This window comes from Trachurus trachurus (assembly GCF_905171665.1).
Source record: "Trachurus trachurus genome assembly, chromosome: 18".
NCBI classification, from domain to species: Eukaryota; Metazoa; Chordata; class Actinopteri; order Carangiformes; family Carangidae; genus Trachurus; species Trachurus trachurus.
The window spans coordinates 25,494,160-25,511,461 of NC_139909.1; the positions used below are offsets into that span (position 1 = coordinate 25,494,160).

Below are 17,302 nucleotides of genomic sequence, written 5' to 3' on the forward strand. Positions count from 1 at the left end.
GACATTGTAATACTGAACTGAAAGTTTTTTTTAATTATAAAAAGAATTACATTTTTCTTCCTGTGCTTATGTGTGTGTGCACTGATGCTGAATATCACATACCCATGGACGCACATTCTTCACAATATCTGGATGTGCGTTGAATATAAATGTAACAACGCCACCCCACTTCTGCTGGTGTTATTTGACGGTGCACTGTGTGGCTTGTTTCTCACAGCTCTTCCGGGAGGTGAGGATCATGAAGATGTTGAATCACCCCAACATAGGTGAGTCACGGTGAAACGTGAGTTTTCCGCTCTGTCGTCACTCACTGAGAACAGGGCGTAAATGATCTCTCAAGGTTATGTATTCAAGACAAATGATAACAATCCCTCTGCTTTTATCTCTTTATTTTTGCTTTCACTCTCTCTGTCTCTTTCTTGCTCAACTCTTTCACTGCTCCTCCCTTTTTTCTTTTGATTTTCCTCTCTCTTATCCCATCTCCCACCACTTTACTTATCTCTCTCCCCCTCCAATTCTCTCTTTGCCTTTCTCTCACCACCTCCAGTCAAGCTCTTTGAGGTGATAGAGACAGAGAAGACTTTGTACCTGGTAATGGAGTACGCTAGTGGAGGTAAGTGCGTGTCACTACAAAATCCCCCCTACCCCCCAAGGCTCAGTACTTTGTTAGAATCAAATGGTTCCCAACAAACAAAAAAATGCATCCTCCCCCTTAATGTACAGGCACTGTGGTCTTTTGTCCAGAGGGTTGTCCAGAGGGTTGTCATCAGAAATGTCCCGTTTTTTAGTTTGAGTTTTTCTTACTGACCATCTCTGACCTATTTTGCACTGATGAGTGTTGCCATTGTGAATAATAAATAAATAAAAAGGATTACAGCCACTCTTGCATTGCACCCTCTTCTTGTGCTGGTGTGCCCACTTGCACTTGTTACCCTGGTATAGAGACAGATGAAAGGGAACATTATGTGCCAGTTGGTCTGTCACAGTGTTACTCGTTTAACAGGGTAGTAATCATTTACCCAAAAGTCAAAAAATAACTGACTGACATTTTCTGTGTGTTTCATTGAAGTCTCTAAGTATTAAGTAATGAGCCCTTCAGCACTGTGCTACCGTACATTGTTTTTAAAAGACAATACTCAATGAGTATTAGGTCAATGTCCCTTTGACCCAATACTCTGGCTTTAAGGAGACAAATATCCGGTTCCAACTCTTCTCCTCTTCTTTTGTCTCCCAGGTGAGGTCTTTGATTACTTGGTGGCCCATGGCAGGATGAAGGAGAAAGAAGCCCGTGCCAAATTCAGACAGGTGTGTGTGCTGAGATCAAATCTACTCGTAGAATTTCACACATATTTTATGCTAATAGTGATTATTGGTAAATGTTTATTCAAATAGGGATATTTGTCAAGACATTTCGTCTTTGATGTGATTTTAATGATTGATTATTGGTCATTAAAATGAGAGCAGACAGTTGAACAGCTTAGATTTAGCATTTTCTAGTAAATCAACAGGATTGTTTTCAGATGAAATTCTAATGAGGAGCTCTGTGTCTTTGTATGTCACTGATCAGTTCAGCTGTGTTCATCTCACCATCCTCTCCCTCCCTCTGTTTCTCTGTTTCCCCCCTCTTTCTCTCCCTCACTTATGTCTCACTCTCCAGATTGTGTCAGCGGTGCAGTATTGCCATCAGAAGTGTATAGTACACAGAGACCTCAAGGTGAGAACACACCCACAGATGAACTACACTGAGCCTCTCTCTCTGTCTCTTTCTCTCTCTCTTCCTCTTCGCTCTCTATGAAATGTCGACCCAGAGGTTAATAATCACAAAGATGATAATGTCTTACCTCGGCTTAAACTCACATACACACACTCTCATTCATCTGTGTACACACAAACTGTCTTCACCTGAGTGTCTTTGCCTGTCTCTGATTGGATCGCTCCGTCCTTCCGTCTTTATTTTTCCTCCAGCCATCGATTCACATTACTTGGTGCCAAAAATGAAACAGAGCACACACTCACAGATTTAATGCTTGCAGGTCATTTTGGTTCATAGTGTTACGCAGAGTTGTAAATCCTCTTATTGTGCCAGCAGGCAGACCTGTAGACAATACATTATCATGATTACTGTAACAGTAACCATACAGGAGCCTCAATCAAAGTTGATTTCCCACGCAGGCATATTTTCTGGCCTTTTATATATATTTTTTCTTTCCTACCAAGGTCATGAAACCCTTTTTCCACACTTAAAGCAGATAATGATGGTTGTCATTTACAAAAAGGGCTGCATGGGAAGTAAGGGGTCTCTGGAGGGCAGACAGTTTTCATTATTGTAATGCGTAGCATCCTGCACATTATCCTAATCACTCTTGATCTGGGGGGTTGCGATGTAAAATCCGGCACAGGCTTAACTCTAGTGGGTCCTACTCTGCAAGAGCAAATTTTGATGAGCCTGCGTTTCGGAGCAGATCTAAATTTACACTCTGTGTGTCCCAAGATGAAAACAGCAGTGTGGCTGCAATTATACTCTACATCAGGATTATACTGCTGTATCTACTGAAGTGGCTGCTCCCCTTTCTAAAGCATCCAAGAGTTAAATTTGATAGTTTTGCCTAAATGTTAATTAGTTTAGATGATTAAGTCTGACTAAAACTGAGAAGCCAGTGTTCATGTGTTTCTTAGGTCAGAGCCTAAAGATGATGTCAGCGTTGTATTTAATGTGCACTCACTCACACACACACACTCAAACACAAACACACAGAAGCTGGAGAGTATTCAGAGCAAGTGAAAAGGAGAGCGCACCTGTTGCTAGGCAACCCCCGCCTCCTTGCTCACTGGCTCACTTTAGGCTTAGGGAAACACACAGGCGCACACACACATACAGGAATAACTGAGGTAGCTCACTTTGCCCATTGTATGCCGCTTGTAGGCCCCAGGCTGTTACTCTGAAAACCCCCTCTCACCCCAGTTTTTTCCCAGATAAAGGTGTATTTCAGACAGTCTGTCTGTAATGAGGTGGACTGTCTTGTCCTCAAACTCATTTACATGTCAGAGAAAATCATTGTTACACTGACACTGGATGCTCCGGTGACCTATTTGTTAAACTCTGTCACTCTGCTGCAAACATTTTGTAGCTCTGACCAAGTGTAAAATAATAGATAGAAGATATCACAGTATCACATGACACAAAGCACATCTAATTTAGTCAAGTATCAGTGTTTCACTTCTTGGCATATGTAATAATAATCAGGAGAAAATAAATCCCAGCACATCAATAATCCGGTATCTCTTTGTCCCTGTTTCCCTCCACATCCTCCTGCTCTCTACATCATAATTATGTCTTTATTTCTGGCTCTTTCCTCTCGCTCCCACACTGTCTGTCTGCAGGCAGAGAACCTGCTGCTGGATGCAGACATGAACATCAAGATAGCGGACTTTGGCTTCAGTAATGAGTTTACTCTGGGGAACAAGCTGGATACGTTCTGCGGCTCCCCGCCCTACGCAGCCCCTGAGCTCTTCCAGGGCAAGAAGTATGACGGGCCCGAGGTGGACGTCTGGAGCCTGGGGGTCATTCTCTACACACTGGTCAGCGGCTCGCTGCCCTTTGATGGGCAGAACCTCAAGGTCAGGAAGAGGAGAGAGTGCATTTGTGTGTGTTGAGGAGCATTACATAAGCGGATGTCTGTATTCTGTGGGTGGTTGTAGTATTTGTCATGCTGGTTTCTGTTCCCTCTGCCCTGCAGAAAGCAGAAACTCAAGTCAGAGTGAATGTGTAAAGTGATTAAATGCTCACCCAAGCACTGTGTTTTTAAATGGGTTATTGTGCTGTGATACACTAAAACCTGGGACTTTTTTCAGTTTAAGCTTTTAATTCTGTAAACTATACTTATTCACACCACCTGTCGCACTATGCATTCAGTCAGTACCCACATGACTCATACTGGAAGTGCGGGCACATTTTGGGTGGGCGATATGACATTGAATGTGGTGCTATTGATATTAACATGCCTCCAAAACACCATCTAGGCTCATCAAGTATGCCTTTGCACTACCTCCTGCTGTGTGGAGTTTTGTTTAACACCTACATGACTGGTTTTACTATTTATTTAACAGAGAGTCTCACTTGCCTCTGATTTCACTCTCTTGTGCTGTGCCGAGGTTGTAGCTGTAATAAAATCTGACTGATGCACTGACAAAAAAAAGTGCAAAATGATAGTTTAACACCAGTGTTTGAGCACTGTACATGACGATTCTCACGTTTTCATTTATTTATTTATGTTTGTATGATCGGGGCCATACATGGTTATTATGACCATTATAGCAAAATACACTTTGCAGACCTGCTGGGTTCTAACAGAAATGCTAATTTTCATCTGTAATCCCTAGACAGAATAAGTCTCAATGCACTATTACAAATATAAAGTACACAAATGAAACAAAAAGAGTACGTAATACAAAATACATTATTCTGCATACTGAGTCAAAACGATCACAGATCCAGTTTGACCCACTTTTGCTATTCAGTAGATTTGAATCAATGCCTCGTCAAGACCGTGCTTTGTTTATTCCAACATTTAACTGTCACTGCACATATTGTTATGTTTTTAAATAAATACTAAATAATGAGGAACCTTCAGGAGGACCCCTGATGTAGATTACAAAATGATGTTGATTATTTCTACCTCATGAGTCAGTGCTTTTGTTAACAACTGCATCATCATGACTTAATCATATATTTTATGTATTGCATGGAAGCCAGAAATCTATTATCATAATCAAAACTACGAGGAAGAGAGTGCATATAATTATTTGCTAATTTGACTTGCATACTATGCTACCACTGTGTTTGAATGGTAGCCTCTTGAAATGCTAACTAGCTTTTGATTAGGTGAATGTGTTAGTTGTTTAACAAAACTATTAATCATGCGGGGGTGTAACCGCAGCTAATGTTTCAGCTTGGCTTAGTGGAGCTATATCTCATTAATGTGGATGGATGGGGACAGTAGCTGCATACAGATCTCATTGAAATAAATCCAAAAATACTGAAATATTTGCTTAAACAGCTGAATTTAATATAAGATAAAATTCAGTTTTAAAAATCCAAGACAGTCATTCTGTCGCTTACCTTTTACAGCACCTAAAGTTGTGAGAGCAGGAGTGTGTGTGAGTTCAGAGGTGGGTATGTAGAGACTGCTGTTGACTTCCCGTGCCCTTTTTTCCGTCCCCAGGAACTGAGAGAACGTGTGCTGCGTGGTAAATACAGGATCCCGTTCTACATGTCTACCGACTGTGAGAACTTGCTCAAGAAGTTCCTCATTCTGAACCCCTCCAAAAGAGGCAGCCTCGAGGTACACACATGTACACATGTATTGACACACAAGATACTGACAGGACACCCCCCCAAAAAAACATTTGTCTTGAATCTGTGATCTCTAATACGTTTCTCCTTCACACGCAGACTGAAAACCACAATCTCACGTTAGTCAGACCAGATTTTGTAGATGATGAGTCTGTTCACTCATGTAATTGTATGTTACACCTGGACTTGTTTTACCAGATATATGTGAGTTTATCATTCAGGTGTAAAGTGCTTTTTAAAGGCATAGTAAAGGCTTGTTAGTTTGGGATTTATGAGTTACTAAATTGCACTGTAGACTGAATGTCAGTATTTTAAATTGGACAGGAGGGGATAGAAGTAAACAATCATGTTCTCTGCTTGCACTGTGTTGCCACATTTAGTTCACAGTTATTAACATGATGTAGCGTTGCTTGATCCTGTTTTTGTTTGACTGGCCGGATAAGTAGAGATAGATAAAGCTCATCTCAAGAACCTTCCCACATAGTTAATTAAATAACATGGTTCAGTTCTGAAGGAAGATTTATACAATATTTATTTTCATATTGACAATAAATACATCTGGATACACCCATTAGAAAAACCCAGCTGAAGGAAAATAAATAACAGGGAAATGGTCTACTCTCCTCTTGTTTTTCTTCCTCTCTTACCTTAACCTCTCCTCCCTTCTCTGCTTTCTGCCCCTTTATCGTCTTTGACATCTCATGTCTCCCTGTATCTGTCTGTTTGGCTTGCTCCTAGCAGCAGATAATGAGGGACCGGTGGATGAATGTAGGTCACGAGGAAGAGGAACTCAAACCCTACATTGAACCCCAGCCAGACTACAAGGACCCCAGGAGGACAGGTCGGCACAAGGATACACTGAAAAAAAAATGTATTCTCCTTTTCATCCACACTCAGGCTCACATGAGTATAGATGTTTTTTTTTACTACTCTCACATGAGAATAATTTATCATTTTGAAAATTATTTACCGACATTAGACCCGGCAGTCTAGTTATGATTTGCTTTTGCTGTGTGTGTGTGCAGACATCATGCTTCAGATGGGATACTCTCAGGAGGAGATCCAGGACTCGCTGGTGAACCAGAAGTACAATGATGTGATGGCTACATACCTGCTATTGGACTATAGGAACTCTGAGGTACATCCTTTCTCTCTCACATAAACACCTACATGGTACAATATACTAACCAGCTCTTGTAAGTTAATTATTGTATATTACATATAGACAGGTGATAAATGAAAGGAAAATCCAGTATAAAGTTTATTGAGAATTGAGAAATGGTTTATGTTGGTGTTGAACACTGTCAAACACGTCAGCCCAAAACCACCCACAAGTGAGCTGAGATCTGGTGGAGCCCAATTATACCCCTGCACCCCCTACCCTTCCACCCCGCAGCATAAACAGCCTTCCAATCTCTTCACCGTAGGGGGTCATGCATTCAGGCTTGTACTGTTGTCCTTGTGTGCGCCACATGTGCACTCTCCCACTTGTGGAGAATATTGTGAAGGATGACTCATCCGACCATATCACTTCTCTTTAGTGCAGTCCTGCTGTTTTTTTTTTTTTTTTTTGCAACACTGAACTCTAAAATGTGCATTGATATTTGTAATGAGAGGTTTATGCACTGCAGCCTTACATAATATCCCTCTCTGTGTAACTGTTGATGGTTTGTTCTCACTGACACTCTGACCTTGTCCTGTATTGACGTTCTCAGTCACTTGAGGAAGAGTTGCTGTTATGATTTTCCTCACATGTATTGCTCTAATGCACCAGCATCACCGCTGCATCAAATACGCTCAATCAACCCTATTTATTATTGTTCCACTTATTATGCCCGCTCTGCATTTTTACACCTGCCACAGAGCTGAGACTGGATGTTAACTGTTCATTTGTTCCAAGCAGTGTGTGAAGAATCTCCACTTGTTTATTCAAGTGTTGCCTTTAGTTTGTCATCTGTCTCTATGTTTTTCACTTCAGCCGTCAACTGTCATATAACTTTAATTTGGTCCGCATATGTTTATACTCAAAACACTTCCTTCTCGCAACAGTACGATCTATAAAAACACTATATTTAGTCCTCTGTGTTTGTTATACACACACCACAGTCTCTCTGCCCCTGATACACACGTATTCAGAGCCGCTGTTTTTCTTTCTTTCTTTCTTTCTTTCTCAGCTGGATGAAGGTTGCATCAAGCCTCGGCCAGGAAGTGATGTAAGCAACATAAACGCCCCCTCACCGCCTCATAAGGTACAATGACAACACATAATGTCTTCTGCTAACAGACGAGGTCTTCCAATTCCATCCAGTGACAAGTACACTGATGTGAACCACATTTTTTATTTTACCAAAAGCGCTCGAGGAATCTGTAAAGATATTCTGATTGTAGACCAACACACAGCAGCAGCAACAGCTCTGTGGACTCCTGAGGAGTTGCTGTAAACGGAGCTCTTGGCTTCCATACTTACATCCCAATGTATGTAAACACCCTGTGACATAAAGAATGCATCACTGACACCAGTCTCCATCTTGCTCTCCAAGGTACAGCGCAGTGTATCGTCCAACCAGAAGCCTCAGAACCGCAGAACCACCGACCAGGGTGAGATTGGTGTGTGTCAGAGGGGTGTGTGTGAAGCTGGTGGGCGTCGGGAGAAGGAAGACTGGACGGAGATTTATTTTATAGACACCTGTAGTAAAGTAAAAGGAGGAAGAGAAACATTGGGAGATGAAGTTAAAGAATAACTTCAAACCTTTAAACAAATAAAATAAAGGTTGACATTAAAGAGGTGGTGATGTATAAAGGGGAGAGAATGAAGTGGAGGGAAGCGCAGATGGCTTTAAGAGGAGAACTAAAGAAAGCCACAGAAGAGGGTGAGCCTGTTTCCTCTCAGCGTGATGACAGGAAAGTGACAAAACAACATCTTCCCCTCTTCCCCCGATCAGAATTATCATCTGTTCTTCCACTCAAAGGTTTGAGCACAGCGAGCGACAGCCTTTCTGAAGCCCAGTCTATTTTTTTTTCCAGGCTCCTCCTACTCCAAGAGGGGGGGTCAAACAGATAACCGGACTGCAGCGGAGGATTCTGGGAGGAAAGGTTCATCAGGCAGCTCCACCACCAAGGTGCCGGCCAGCCCTCTCGTCTCCTCTGACCGCAAAAAGAGCGCCACACCCTCCACCGTAAGATCAAACACCCATCCTGCTTTTGTGACATATTATTAATGCGACTAAATACAGACACAGATCTGCAAAGACAAGATAAATACAAATGGTGGTTGTGAATAAACGGCTTTCTCTGTGTGAAGAGTAGAAGAACACAGACTTCATGTCATAGTATCTCATTGTAAGTTAGCAACAGGCAGATTTTATCTTATACTATGGACCAAAGGTCAAATAAAGTGCTAGTTACTAATTAAACTCAAGAAAATAAATGGCCATATAACGATGATCCAAGTTATGAGAAACTGAAAGTGTACATCCTGATGTTTTTGGGTGTGGGACATCTTCTATGTTGTCAGTTTCTTGTGCTAGAATTGCATTATAGTCATGTGATAGCATTTTCTAAACCAATTAGCTTTGTCCAGTTTGTCATTCACATCCAAAACAGTCATCATGTCTTTAGGCCCAGCTATAGGCCTTTCTCCCAGTGGATTTGTTCACTTGTCATGATAGGGGAAAGTACAGGTGTTCTCATGACATGAGCAGTGACTTTGCTCCGTGACAGTGAGACATCCCAGCCAGTAGCAGGACACTGAGACCAAAGCAGCTGAGAGGAATCCAGCTCTGATTTTATTTGACCTGTGCCTCTCCCACTGTGACGAACCACAAGCTGTGACTCTTTTCCTAGTGTCACTGAGCTCTGTCACCCTACTCAGTTGGAATCATTTAAAGATCCCTGAGGTTGTATTATAACAAACTCAACAAGTATCAGCAATGTCAGCCAACAAAGTCATTTAAAATCTGGCTTGTCTGGCACTTCACGTGGCACCTACGAACAAATGTGTTAGAATATAAAGCTTAAATCTTTTGGCTTTTAAATCAGTGTCTCATGATCCTTATTTCTGAAATGGTCTCAATAGTTTTGTGCAGGAAAGATGCAATTAAAAGTCCCCTCCCCTGTATTGACCTATACAGGTGTTTTCATAAGAGGTTGCTGATTACACCTTTCCCTAGAGCTGTGTAGGCATGTTGTGCTTGCTTAATATTTCTCTCACTCCCCTGTTAGTCTGGTCGGGGCGGGGACGTCTCTTATCATTTTTTTATTAGTATGTGAACGTTTGCTCCGCCCAACCTCAACTCCATCACACCTTATCTGTCAGGGTAATGGAAAACACCTGTGCACATGTGCTGAAAATGACCACTGGGGAAAGCTGAGATATAAATGAAACGTGCAAATAATTCTTACAAGCTACAAATTAATTTGTTATAGAAATGACTCGAGGTAAAAGTTGATGAGGATTTAATGAATTTTAGGTGATTAACTTCACTTGACTTTAAGGTTGCTCAAGGCTGCTGCAGGAATAAATGGTCATCTTCAATGTCATCTGTCCCCGCTCTGGCCGCTGCACTCATCTGTAACCGTCTATTACTGTGCCCTCAAATTTGATCATGTGTGTATTACTAATGTTCCTGTCATGTCTTCCTCTGCGCCTTCAGAATAGCATCCTGTCCACCGGCACCGGGCGCAGTCGGAACTCTCCCCTGACTGAGAGAGCCACGCTGAGCCAGGGCATCCAGAACGGCAAGGACAGGTACACAGTGACACACACACACAGTTACACAAGAGCTGTTTTCAAAAGACAAGGACGAGCACGCCCACACACAGTCGTTCTCACACACACCCTGTCCCTCGTCATCGACAGCCCCGCTAGTTGCAGTCAGGCTGCATTGCGTCCTCACTGAAACGCACTTAATACAAACACACTCACTATGGTTTGTGAATGAAAGCAGTCCCACAGCTGTCTCAGGGCTGAATCCCAGACCTTGGCTGGTACTCTCCAGAGCTCTGCCAGCTGGCTCGGGGAGGCCCAGTGCCTTCCCCCAGGGCGGGGTGAGCCCTCCCGGACAAGGAAATCAGGCTCTCTTGGGTATTTAGGCCAAACCTCCAGTAGATTACAGATTACCCGAGATGGTCTGATGGAGGCCTGCCAGTCAGAGCAGAGCGGAGTTCAATGGACACGCACACAAGCATTCTCAGCAGTTTACTGGATGACAAGACGACACAGAGTGACTTGTTCTCTCTAACTCTTCTTTCTTTTCTTTTCTGTTCTGTTAATAAAGCTTTCTTCCTCCCCTCGGCATTAAAATGAATTTTGACCTCCACTTATATGACTGTAATGGAACTTTATGTTATGTCCAAAATCATACCACTGATAGGAGGCTAAGGTTTTACAGGTGATTAACTCCAGAGTGTTCAACTCTAAAACAAATCTATTAATAATCCTGTTGTCGCAATTAAAAAAGAAGAAGCCAGATTGCTGTTTTTCAAGAAATCTAATTTAATAATTTAAGAGCTATTGGGTCGTGCCAAGTCGAGCCCCATTCTTTTCCTCTATTCCCTCAGCGTCTAATATCCCCTTCCTTTTACCCTCTCTCATTTTATTGTGATTCCTTCCTCCTTTTTTCCTCAACCACATTAAACAACTTCACTTGGGACCAAAAGGTGTTTTGGTCACATTTGAGTTGCTTGATTGTGGGCTTCTTGTCTTCATGTTAAGACCATAAAAAAACACCCCCCCATTCTGGGTATTTGTCAACCTGGAGTGCGTGTCCATACATTCAACTACCCACACATCACTCATGCTTTAACCAGCCATATGCTTTGTGTGCTTTTCCCCCCAAAGTATTCAACATTAAGACAAACAATAATCCCTACTATGATGGAGTGGCCATTGTCATTACTGCTTTATTACTTGTTCATGTATCCGTCTCAAATGACCCCCTCGTCCCCGCAAGCATAAAAAATAATCTAATTTAATCCATGTTCAGTGTTTTGAGGAAATTCTGTGGTTTGTCCCCGACTGTGTGAGGACAAAGTGGTCATTTGAGACAGCATTGCTTTTTTAGCCCTGTTGGTCTGTTAGCCATGATAAGCTCTCCTAACTTAGTGGTTTTCATCTGCTTTGATTTTAAAGTTACTTTATTTGATCATCATTAATGCTTTGAAGTTTGGGCTTTTGTACTTGTTACCCCCCCTCCCTCCCCTTCCCAATTCTTTCTGTCTTTTTCTAATTTTCTTCGTTTGGTCTCTCCTCTTATCTGTGTCTGAGCTCTCGTCCCCCTGGATCTTAAGTCACTCACATTTTCCCGGCGTCTCATTTCTTTCCCCTTTTTTCCAGCTTCTTGTCTTTCTATAAATCTTTCTTCTTTTTCTCCACTCTCTCTCTCTCTCTCTAAGGAGATTAGGAAGACTTGTGATGGAATATTAACTCTTAGTGGCACTATATGGTCCCTGTACTTGCGTCTTAATAGGCTTACGCATACACAGAAATATCTGCACACACTGAGGCTCCACACATACAAACTCATTGACACACTCACACACACAAGCTTAAACATACATGTCACACATGCTCAAACGGTTGCCACACAGTGGGTTATCCAATGAATGTGGTTATTTTTCCATCACTAGCCGGGCTAATCCCTGTCAGAGAGAGTGTGTGTTTTTCACTCTGCTATGTGTTTGTTTTCTTTGTAATTAGCAGCTGTTTGGTTGACCTCTATAAATGTCCCTCTCTCTCTCTCTCTGGTTGCTCATTCCTCTGCTCTCTCCTCGGCTATCTCTCTGTCTCTGTGTGGTACCACTCTCCCCTGTCTCTTACTGTTTGTTTCTCTATGTGTGTGTGTCTGTGTGTGTGGAAAAAGTCAAGTTAGAGCTGTCAGTAATGTGCGCAGCTTTGTAGCCCGTAGCAACCTGATTAAGAGAGGGTTCAGGAAATAGCCAGTGTTGTTTGGCTCAAGTAAAACAAGTAATCCTTGTTCCTGATACAGTTTAGATTGTGCACCGTGGAAAAGCACAGGAAGGCTTGAAAAAGGAGAAGTCAGGCACTTGACAGACAGAAGTTGAAAGACAGGTCAAACCTATAAAACTACAGGCCCAGAGGTCAGAGTGATCGTCTCATAACAAAACGGTGCAAACAGCTTTATGTCCTGTCCTGCCACACATCAACTTGACTGCATAGAGATCCAGCTCTTTATCCGCCCGTTCTGCCCAGAACATTGATTTTAATAGAATTAAACTGCCACTAATATTAATTAAGGGCTGCAACTAGCATTTGTTTAATTGTTATTTAATCTGCTAATTATTTTCTTGATTAATCACTTATACACGCTGCTCAGATTGCTCCTCACAGTTCATTTGGGTAACCTCACTTACCTCCTTCACTCCAACAGCCCAGAGCCCAAAACACTCAATTAAAACCACATCCTCGTTTGTAGAGATGACATTTTTTGATATTTGTGGCCATTTGTTCTCAAAAAATGATGATCACATCTGTTGCAGATTTTTGTGCATCAATCAAATCTTATTTTATCTCTTAATATCTTCCTTCACAAGCTGCAAATATTTTTTTTTAAATCCAGAAACGGAGCTGTTTCTGATTAGGCCTGTTTTTTAGCCCTTTTCACGAGGTCAAACTGATTACAAATGATCAAGAACCATGAAATTGTTTTTCCGGCACTGTCATAATAAAAAATCATAATAATAATAATAATAATCACTTATGCAGCATGTTCATTCCGAAACAGTGAGGTTGTGTGTTTCACAAAAATGAAAAACAGACATAAAGTTGTATGAAATGAAGGCCTGTAACTGAGGTGAATGAAGTCATCAGTGAAATATCTCCTGTATGTTCTGCATGATGTCGCCTTTTCTGTCTCACTTTATCCACAGTCTTATGTGTGTTTTCACCCTGTGTGCGTTTAAGTTGGTCTTTTTTGCTCGGCCTGTCGCGTCAGCTCCCACGTGAGAAGACGGAGACTCGACAGCACAGTCAGACTTGCGAGTGCGTTTTGTGATTCCTTTCTGTGAAACCACAACGAAGCGACTTGAGCAGCAAAAAAGACCAACTCCTTCCTCTTGTTCTGAGTGTGTTTCTGTCTTGTGTCGACTTCCTCCTGCTCTCTCTGCTCCCTTACCCCACCCCGAGTGTGTTGAATAAGTGCTGCTTCTAACCATGCTCCACCTCACCTCTCCGCCCACCTACACACAAACCCCGCCCACTGTGTGACTGTGTGTGTGACTGTGTGTTGTGCTGGTGTGTTTGACTGGCGTGTGTTTTTCCTCACGTGTGTTTGCATTAATGTGTGTGCGTGTGTTTGTTTGTGTGTGTGTGTGTGTGTGTGTGTGTGTCGGGCGGGGCACTCCTCCTCCTCCCCCCTCCCCCTCCCCCCCCAGCCTAAACACTCCGGGCTCCCGTGCCTCTACTGCCTCGGCCGCTGCCGTCCTCTCCTCCTCCTCGCGTCCCCGTCACCACAAGTCCCTGTCCTCCTCCAATCATCCATGCCCCTCTGACCTGCACGCACCACGGCCCAGGCAAGTCTCCCACTCTCTCACACGCACGCACACACACACACTCAGTATGTACGACGATACTCGGCACATATCGTCATCCTTCCTGCCATGGACAAAGAGGGAAAAAGGTGAAGAAGAAGTGATTTGTTGGCTCCGAAACGCTTCCACCAATTTCTTTTTTTGGGGGAAAAAACAAAACAGGTCTTTAATTATTACCTTTTAATCACATGGTGACAAATCCTGGCGCACAGCGGTGAACGGTGTGCCAATATTTTCCCCCCACAATTGTGAAAGCGATCAAAGAGGTACATTTTCTTCCCTACAGAGTTGGTGTTTTATTCAACACAAACTGCTCTGCTGCCAACAGCTGCCACATACACACACACACACACACACATTCAAATGAGCAAAGTTAATGTTTTTCCTCAACTTAAACAGTTTTTGTTCTCTATTTGTTCTCCAATATTATATACTGCCTTGTTTACTTGTTTGTTTTTGTCTTTAAGTCAACTAAAATGTCTTGACTTGGATTTGACATGTTCAAGAAGTTAGGAAATTATATAAGTAACTTTAGTAACTTTATCGCACTTTTCTTAAAGAAAGATGTTGAGTTGTTGGTGAGGCCGACCTAAAAGTGATTGATTTGTTTTGTCTTATGATGAATGGCATTTGTTCACTCTTTGAAACACCAGAGACATTTCCTTGATGGTAAATTTGTCTCTCGTGCTCAGTAAGAATCAGGGAGCAGAGTTTGGATTAGTGCAGCAGCAGAGGAACAACCTGACGTTACCATACCGCCAGTAGATGGTGGAGCTCAGGAAACTTTACAGGCTGAACTTGCCGCCTGTCCTCGGCCAATCATCCTCCCTCAAACCTCACATTTACCTTGTGGACCGTAACTGAACAGTGACAGCTAGAAAACAGGAGGAGCAGGTTTTTCACTGTACTGTACCTCTGACAGACAAGAGGTGTGTTTCTTCTTTTTTTTCATTTGTTTTGTTTCTTGGGAGGACGACCAAAAAAAAAATATTTTAATCAAAATCAAGTTATCAAAATAATTGTTTATGGACCAGCAGGGATTAGGTTCCACTTTGCAGAGGTCTCAGGAGCTTATAAGGCGTGTGCACGCCAGCGCTTGGTTATTGGCGGGCTGGTTAATTAGATGTGCTTAGTATCTACCTTAAAGGTCACAGAGAGAAATCAGAGAAACAAGTCGGACGAGCTGACATTTCCTACGAACGTCTCAGTTGGCGTTGACAGGATAAAAGTGTGACATTCTGTCATCTTAGACATTGTGGAACGGTTTTCCTAAAAGGAAAAACAAACGTCTTTGGCGATGAGAAAAAATGCTCCTGTAGCTTCCCAGCGCCGAGGCCCTCAGGGGCCCAGCGTACACAGACTGGTTCTGGTGACTGCAACGTTCAGGAAGCAGAGTAATGTTCACAACCCGAGCATTCAGGCTGTTCAGAGCGCTACAACTAACCAGCTATGTAGATGTCTACAAAATGTTAGTGTAAGTAAGAACCAGTGTCATATACTGCTCTGTCAGTCTGTGACGTTGTTATGTTCCTTTAAAAAACATCATTACGTAATCCCTATCTAATCTATCAGGTTAAGATCTACAGTCATTCAAATGCATGGATGACACTGACAAATACAAGACAAGATCTCTCTCCTCTGGGTGCTTTCTAATTTCACAAAATGTTTTTGCCGTCACAGTAGTCTATTTATTTAATTTTCAGTTCAACCACAGAACAATTCTGTAAAAAGTGTCATAATCATAAACCACAATCTAAAAAAAAACTCCTCAAACTCTAAATAGCTTTGTGGTACAGACATTTATTTAAAGGTCATACCTACTGCAGCTTATATATACTGTAGTCCACATATCTGATAACAGCTATTGTGTATATAGTTCCTACAACCCACAGCTTCTTTATCTGGATATCAGATCAACAGGCTGAACTGTCTCTTTAGAAACTGCAGTGGATCATAAACTTCTCCTCCCTGAGCTCCACTGGTCTGTAGACTGTGTGTGGGACCATGCTTAGAAAAAAAAAAAAAAAAGATATATATATTTGAAAGTGCAGCGGCTCTGGGGAGAACCAGACCAACTGTGGATGAAATAGCTGTGTGGAGTCTGATGCGTGCCCCGTGTCCATGGCTGTCCTTCATCTGCTCTCTGGCATGCTGTGCTCCACGGTGGGGTTTTCCCCGGCTGGGAGAAGTGGATTTCTGTCCTGCGTTAAGGAAATTGAGTCCATTTTAAGGTTCCCACAGCCTCTTTTTTTTCCCAAGGGTTATTAATTGCTCTCTGTCTACAACAAGCTCAGTGAGCTCACCTCAGTGAAGAAGCTGTCTGGGAAAACCCTGTCTTTGTTTATCAAGCGTTAACTACACTGTGACAGGTCCGGTTAAATGAATGAAATGGAGTGTGTCTTATTGGTCTTCTGTATGAACAAACTGTGTGTGTGTTTGTGTGTTGCTTTGTTGGCTAGCTCCCCTGCTTTGACCGTGTCTGTCTCAAGGGCCGCTTTGATATTTGGAGTTTTAGTCGTGTGCCTCCCGCTGCCAGCCGTGTGTCACAATACGGGGTGAAAGGTCTTGGGATACGTTCCTCTTAAATACTGCCGGAGCCTGAACTGATTTGCCTCTCGCTCAGACAGACATCCACACCCCGCTTTGTGACAGTTGTCTTGCGGGAAGAAAAACACCCCGCAAATGTCAGGCTAAAATTCCAGCGGAGCAAATGTCAAGGTGGCCCTCTGGCTGTATGTGCTTTTGTCTGCTCTACGTTGAAGTCTTATTCTGTTGCATGCGTCGTTCAGCAGTGAGCTTGGGCTGTTCAGAACCTGGTTGGGAACGCTGGAGAGAAGGTACCGCTCCCAACACATAGACAGCACCCTGAGTGAGGAATAGGCACCTTTTCTCAGAACATGGTCTGTGTCCTTAAGTCCCATTCATTCCTGTTTTTCCAGCTGTCCCCAAACACCCTTCTGAAAAAACCATTGAAAGTGAATGAATATTTCTATACAACCAGTATTCATGTGCTGTAATGAAGCAAGCCACGCTGCACATGGGGGAGCTCCACATTTGTATAGAGTAGGGGTGCAGATTACTATAGGCAAATGAGCCCAGCATTAAAATACCACAGACACACCAGCCTGCATCCACCCTGTTACATCACCTCTTTAAATGCTCACACTCACCACTCTTTTCCTTAGATTTGTGATGATGAAAAATCTCATATGTTGAGACGAATTGGAAATGTTTCCGCAGCTCTCTTCATCCCAGCAATCTGTTGTTCCTCCCAGTGAACAGTCATCCTCATGAATATAATACATCAACACTGGTCCCTAATCAGCCTGATCCAGCCTCTCTCTCCTCGCATCTGTTCTCATAGATGAGATGTGTGCGTGTGTTTGTGTGTGTGTTTGTGTG

The 17,302-nt window shown here is 42.6% G+C and overlaps 1 protein-coding gene across 12 annotated transcripts in view; it reads left to right on the forward strand.

Annotated features, from left to right (window-relative positions):
• Window positions 1-17,302, forward strand: part of mark2b (MAP/microtubule affinity-regulating kinase 2b) — a 50,670-nt gene that overhangs the window by 21,336 nt on the left and 12,032 nt on the right. For 4 of the 12 annotated variants that reach the window (XM_083992905.1, XM_083992910.1, XM_083992911.1 and 1 more), the window contains exons 4-16: window positions 218-266; window positions 548-613; window positions 1,235-1,305; window positions 1,658-1,714; window positions 3,382-3,618; window positions 5,223-5,342; window positions 6,092-6,224; window positions 6,379-6,491; window positions 7,528-7,602; window positions 7,894-7,951; window positions 8,378-8,529; window positions 10,006-10,100; window positions 13,745-13,882. In XM_083992905.1, the coding sequence (XP_083849031.1) occupies window positions 218-266; window positions 548-613; window positions 1,235-1,305; window positions 1,658-1,714; window positions 3,382-3,618; window positions 5,223-5,342; window positions 6,092-6,224; window positions 6,379-6,491; window positions 7,528-7,602; window positions 7,894-7,951; window positions 8,378-8,529; window positions 10,006-10,100; window positions 13,745-13,882 (1,364 nt within the window). The remainder of the gene's footprint in view (window positions 1-217; window positions 267-547; window positions 614-1,234; window positions 1,306-1,657; window positions 1,715-3,381; window positions 3,619-5,222; window positions 5,343-6,091; window positions 6,225-6,378; window positions 6,492-7,527; window positions 7,603-7,893; window positions 7,952-8,377; window positions 8,530-10,005; window positions 10,101-13,744; window positions 13,883-17,302) is intronic. The other 8 variants (XM_083992914.1, XM_083992912.1, XM_083992916.1 and 5 more) reach the window with 8 other exon arrangements.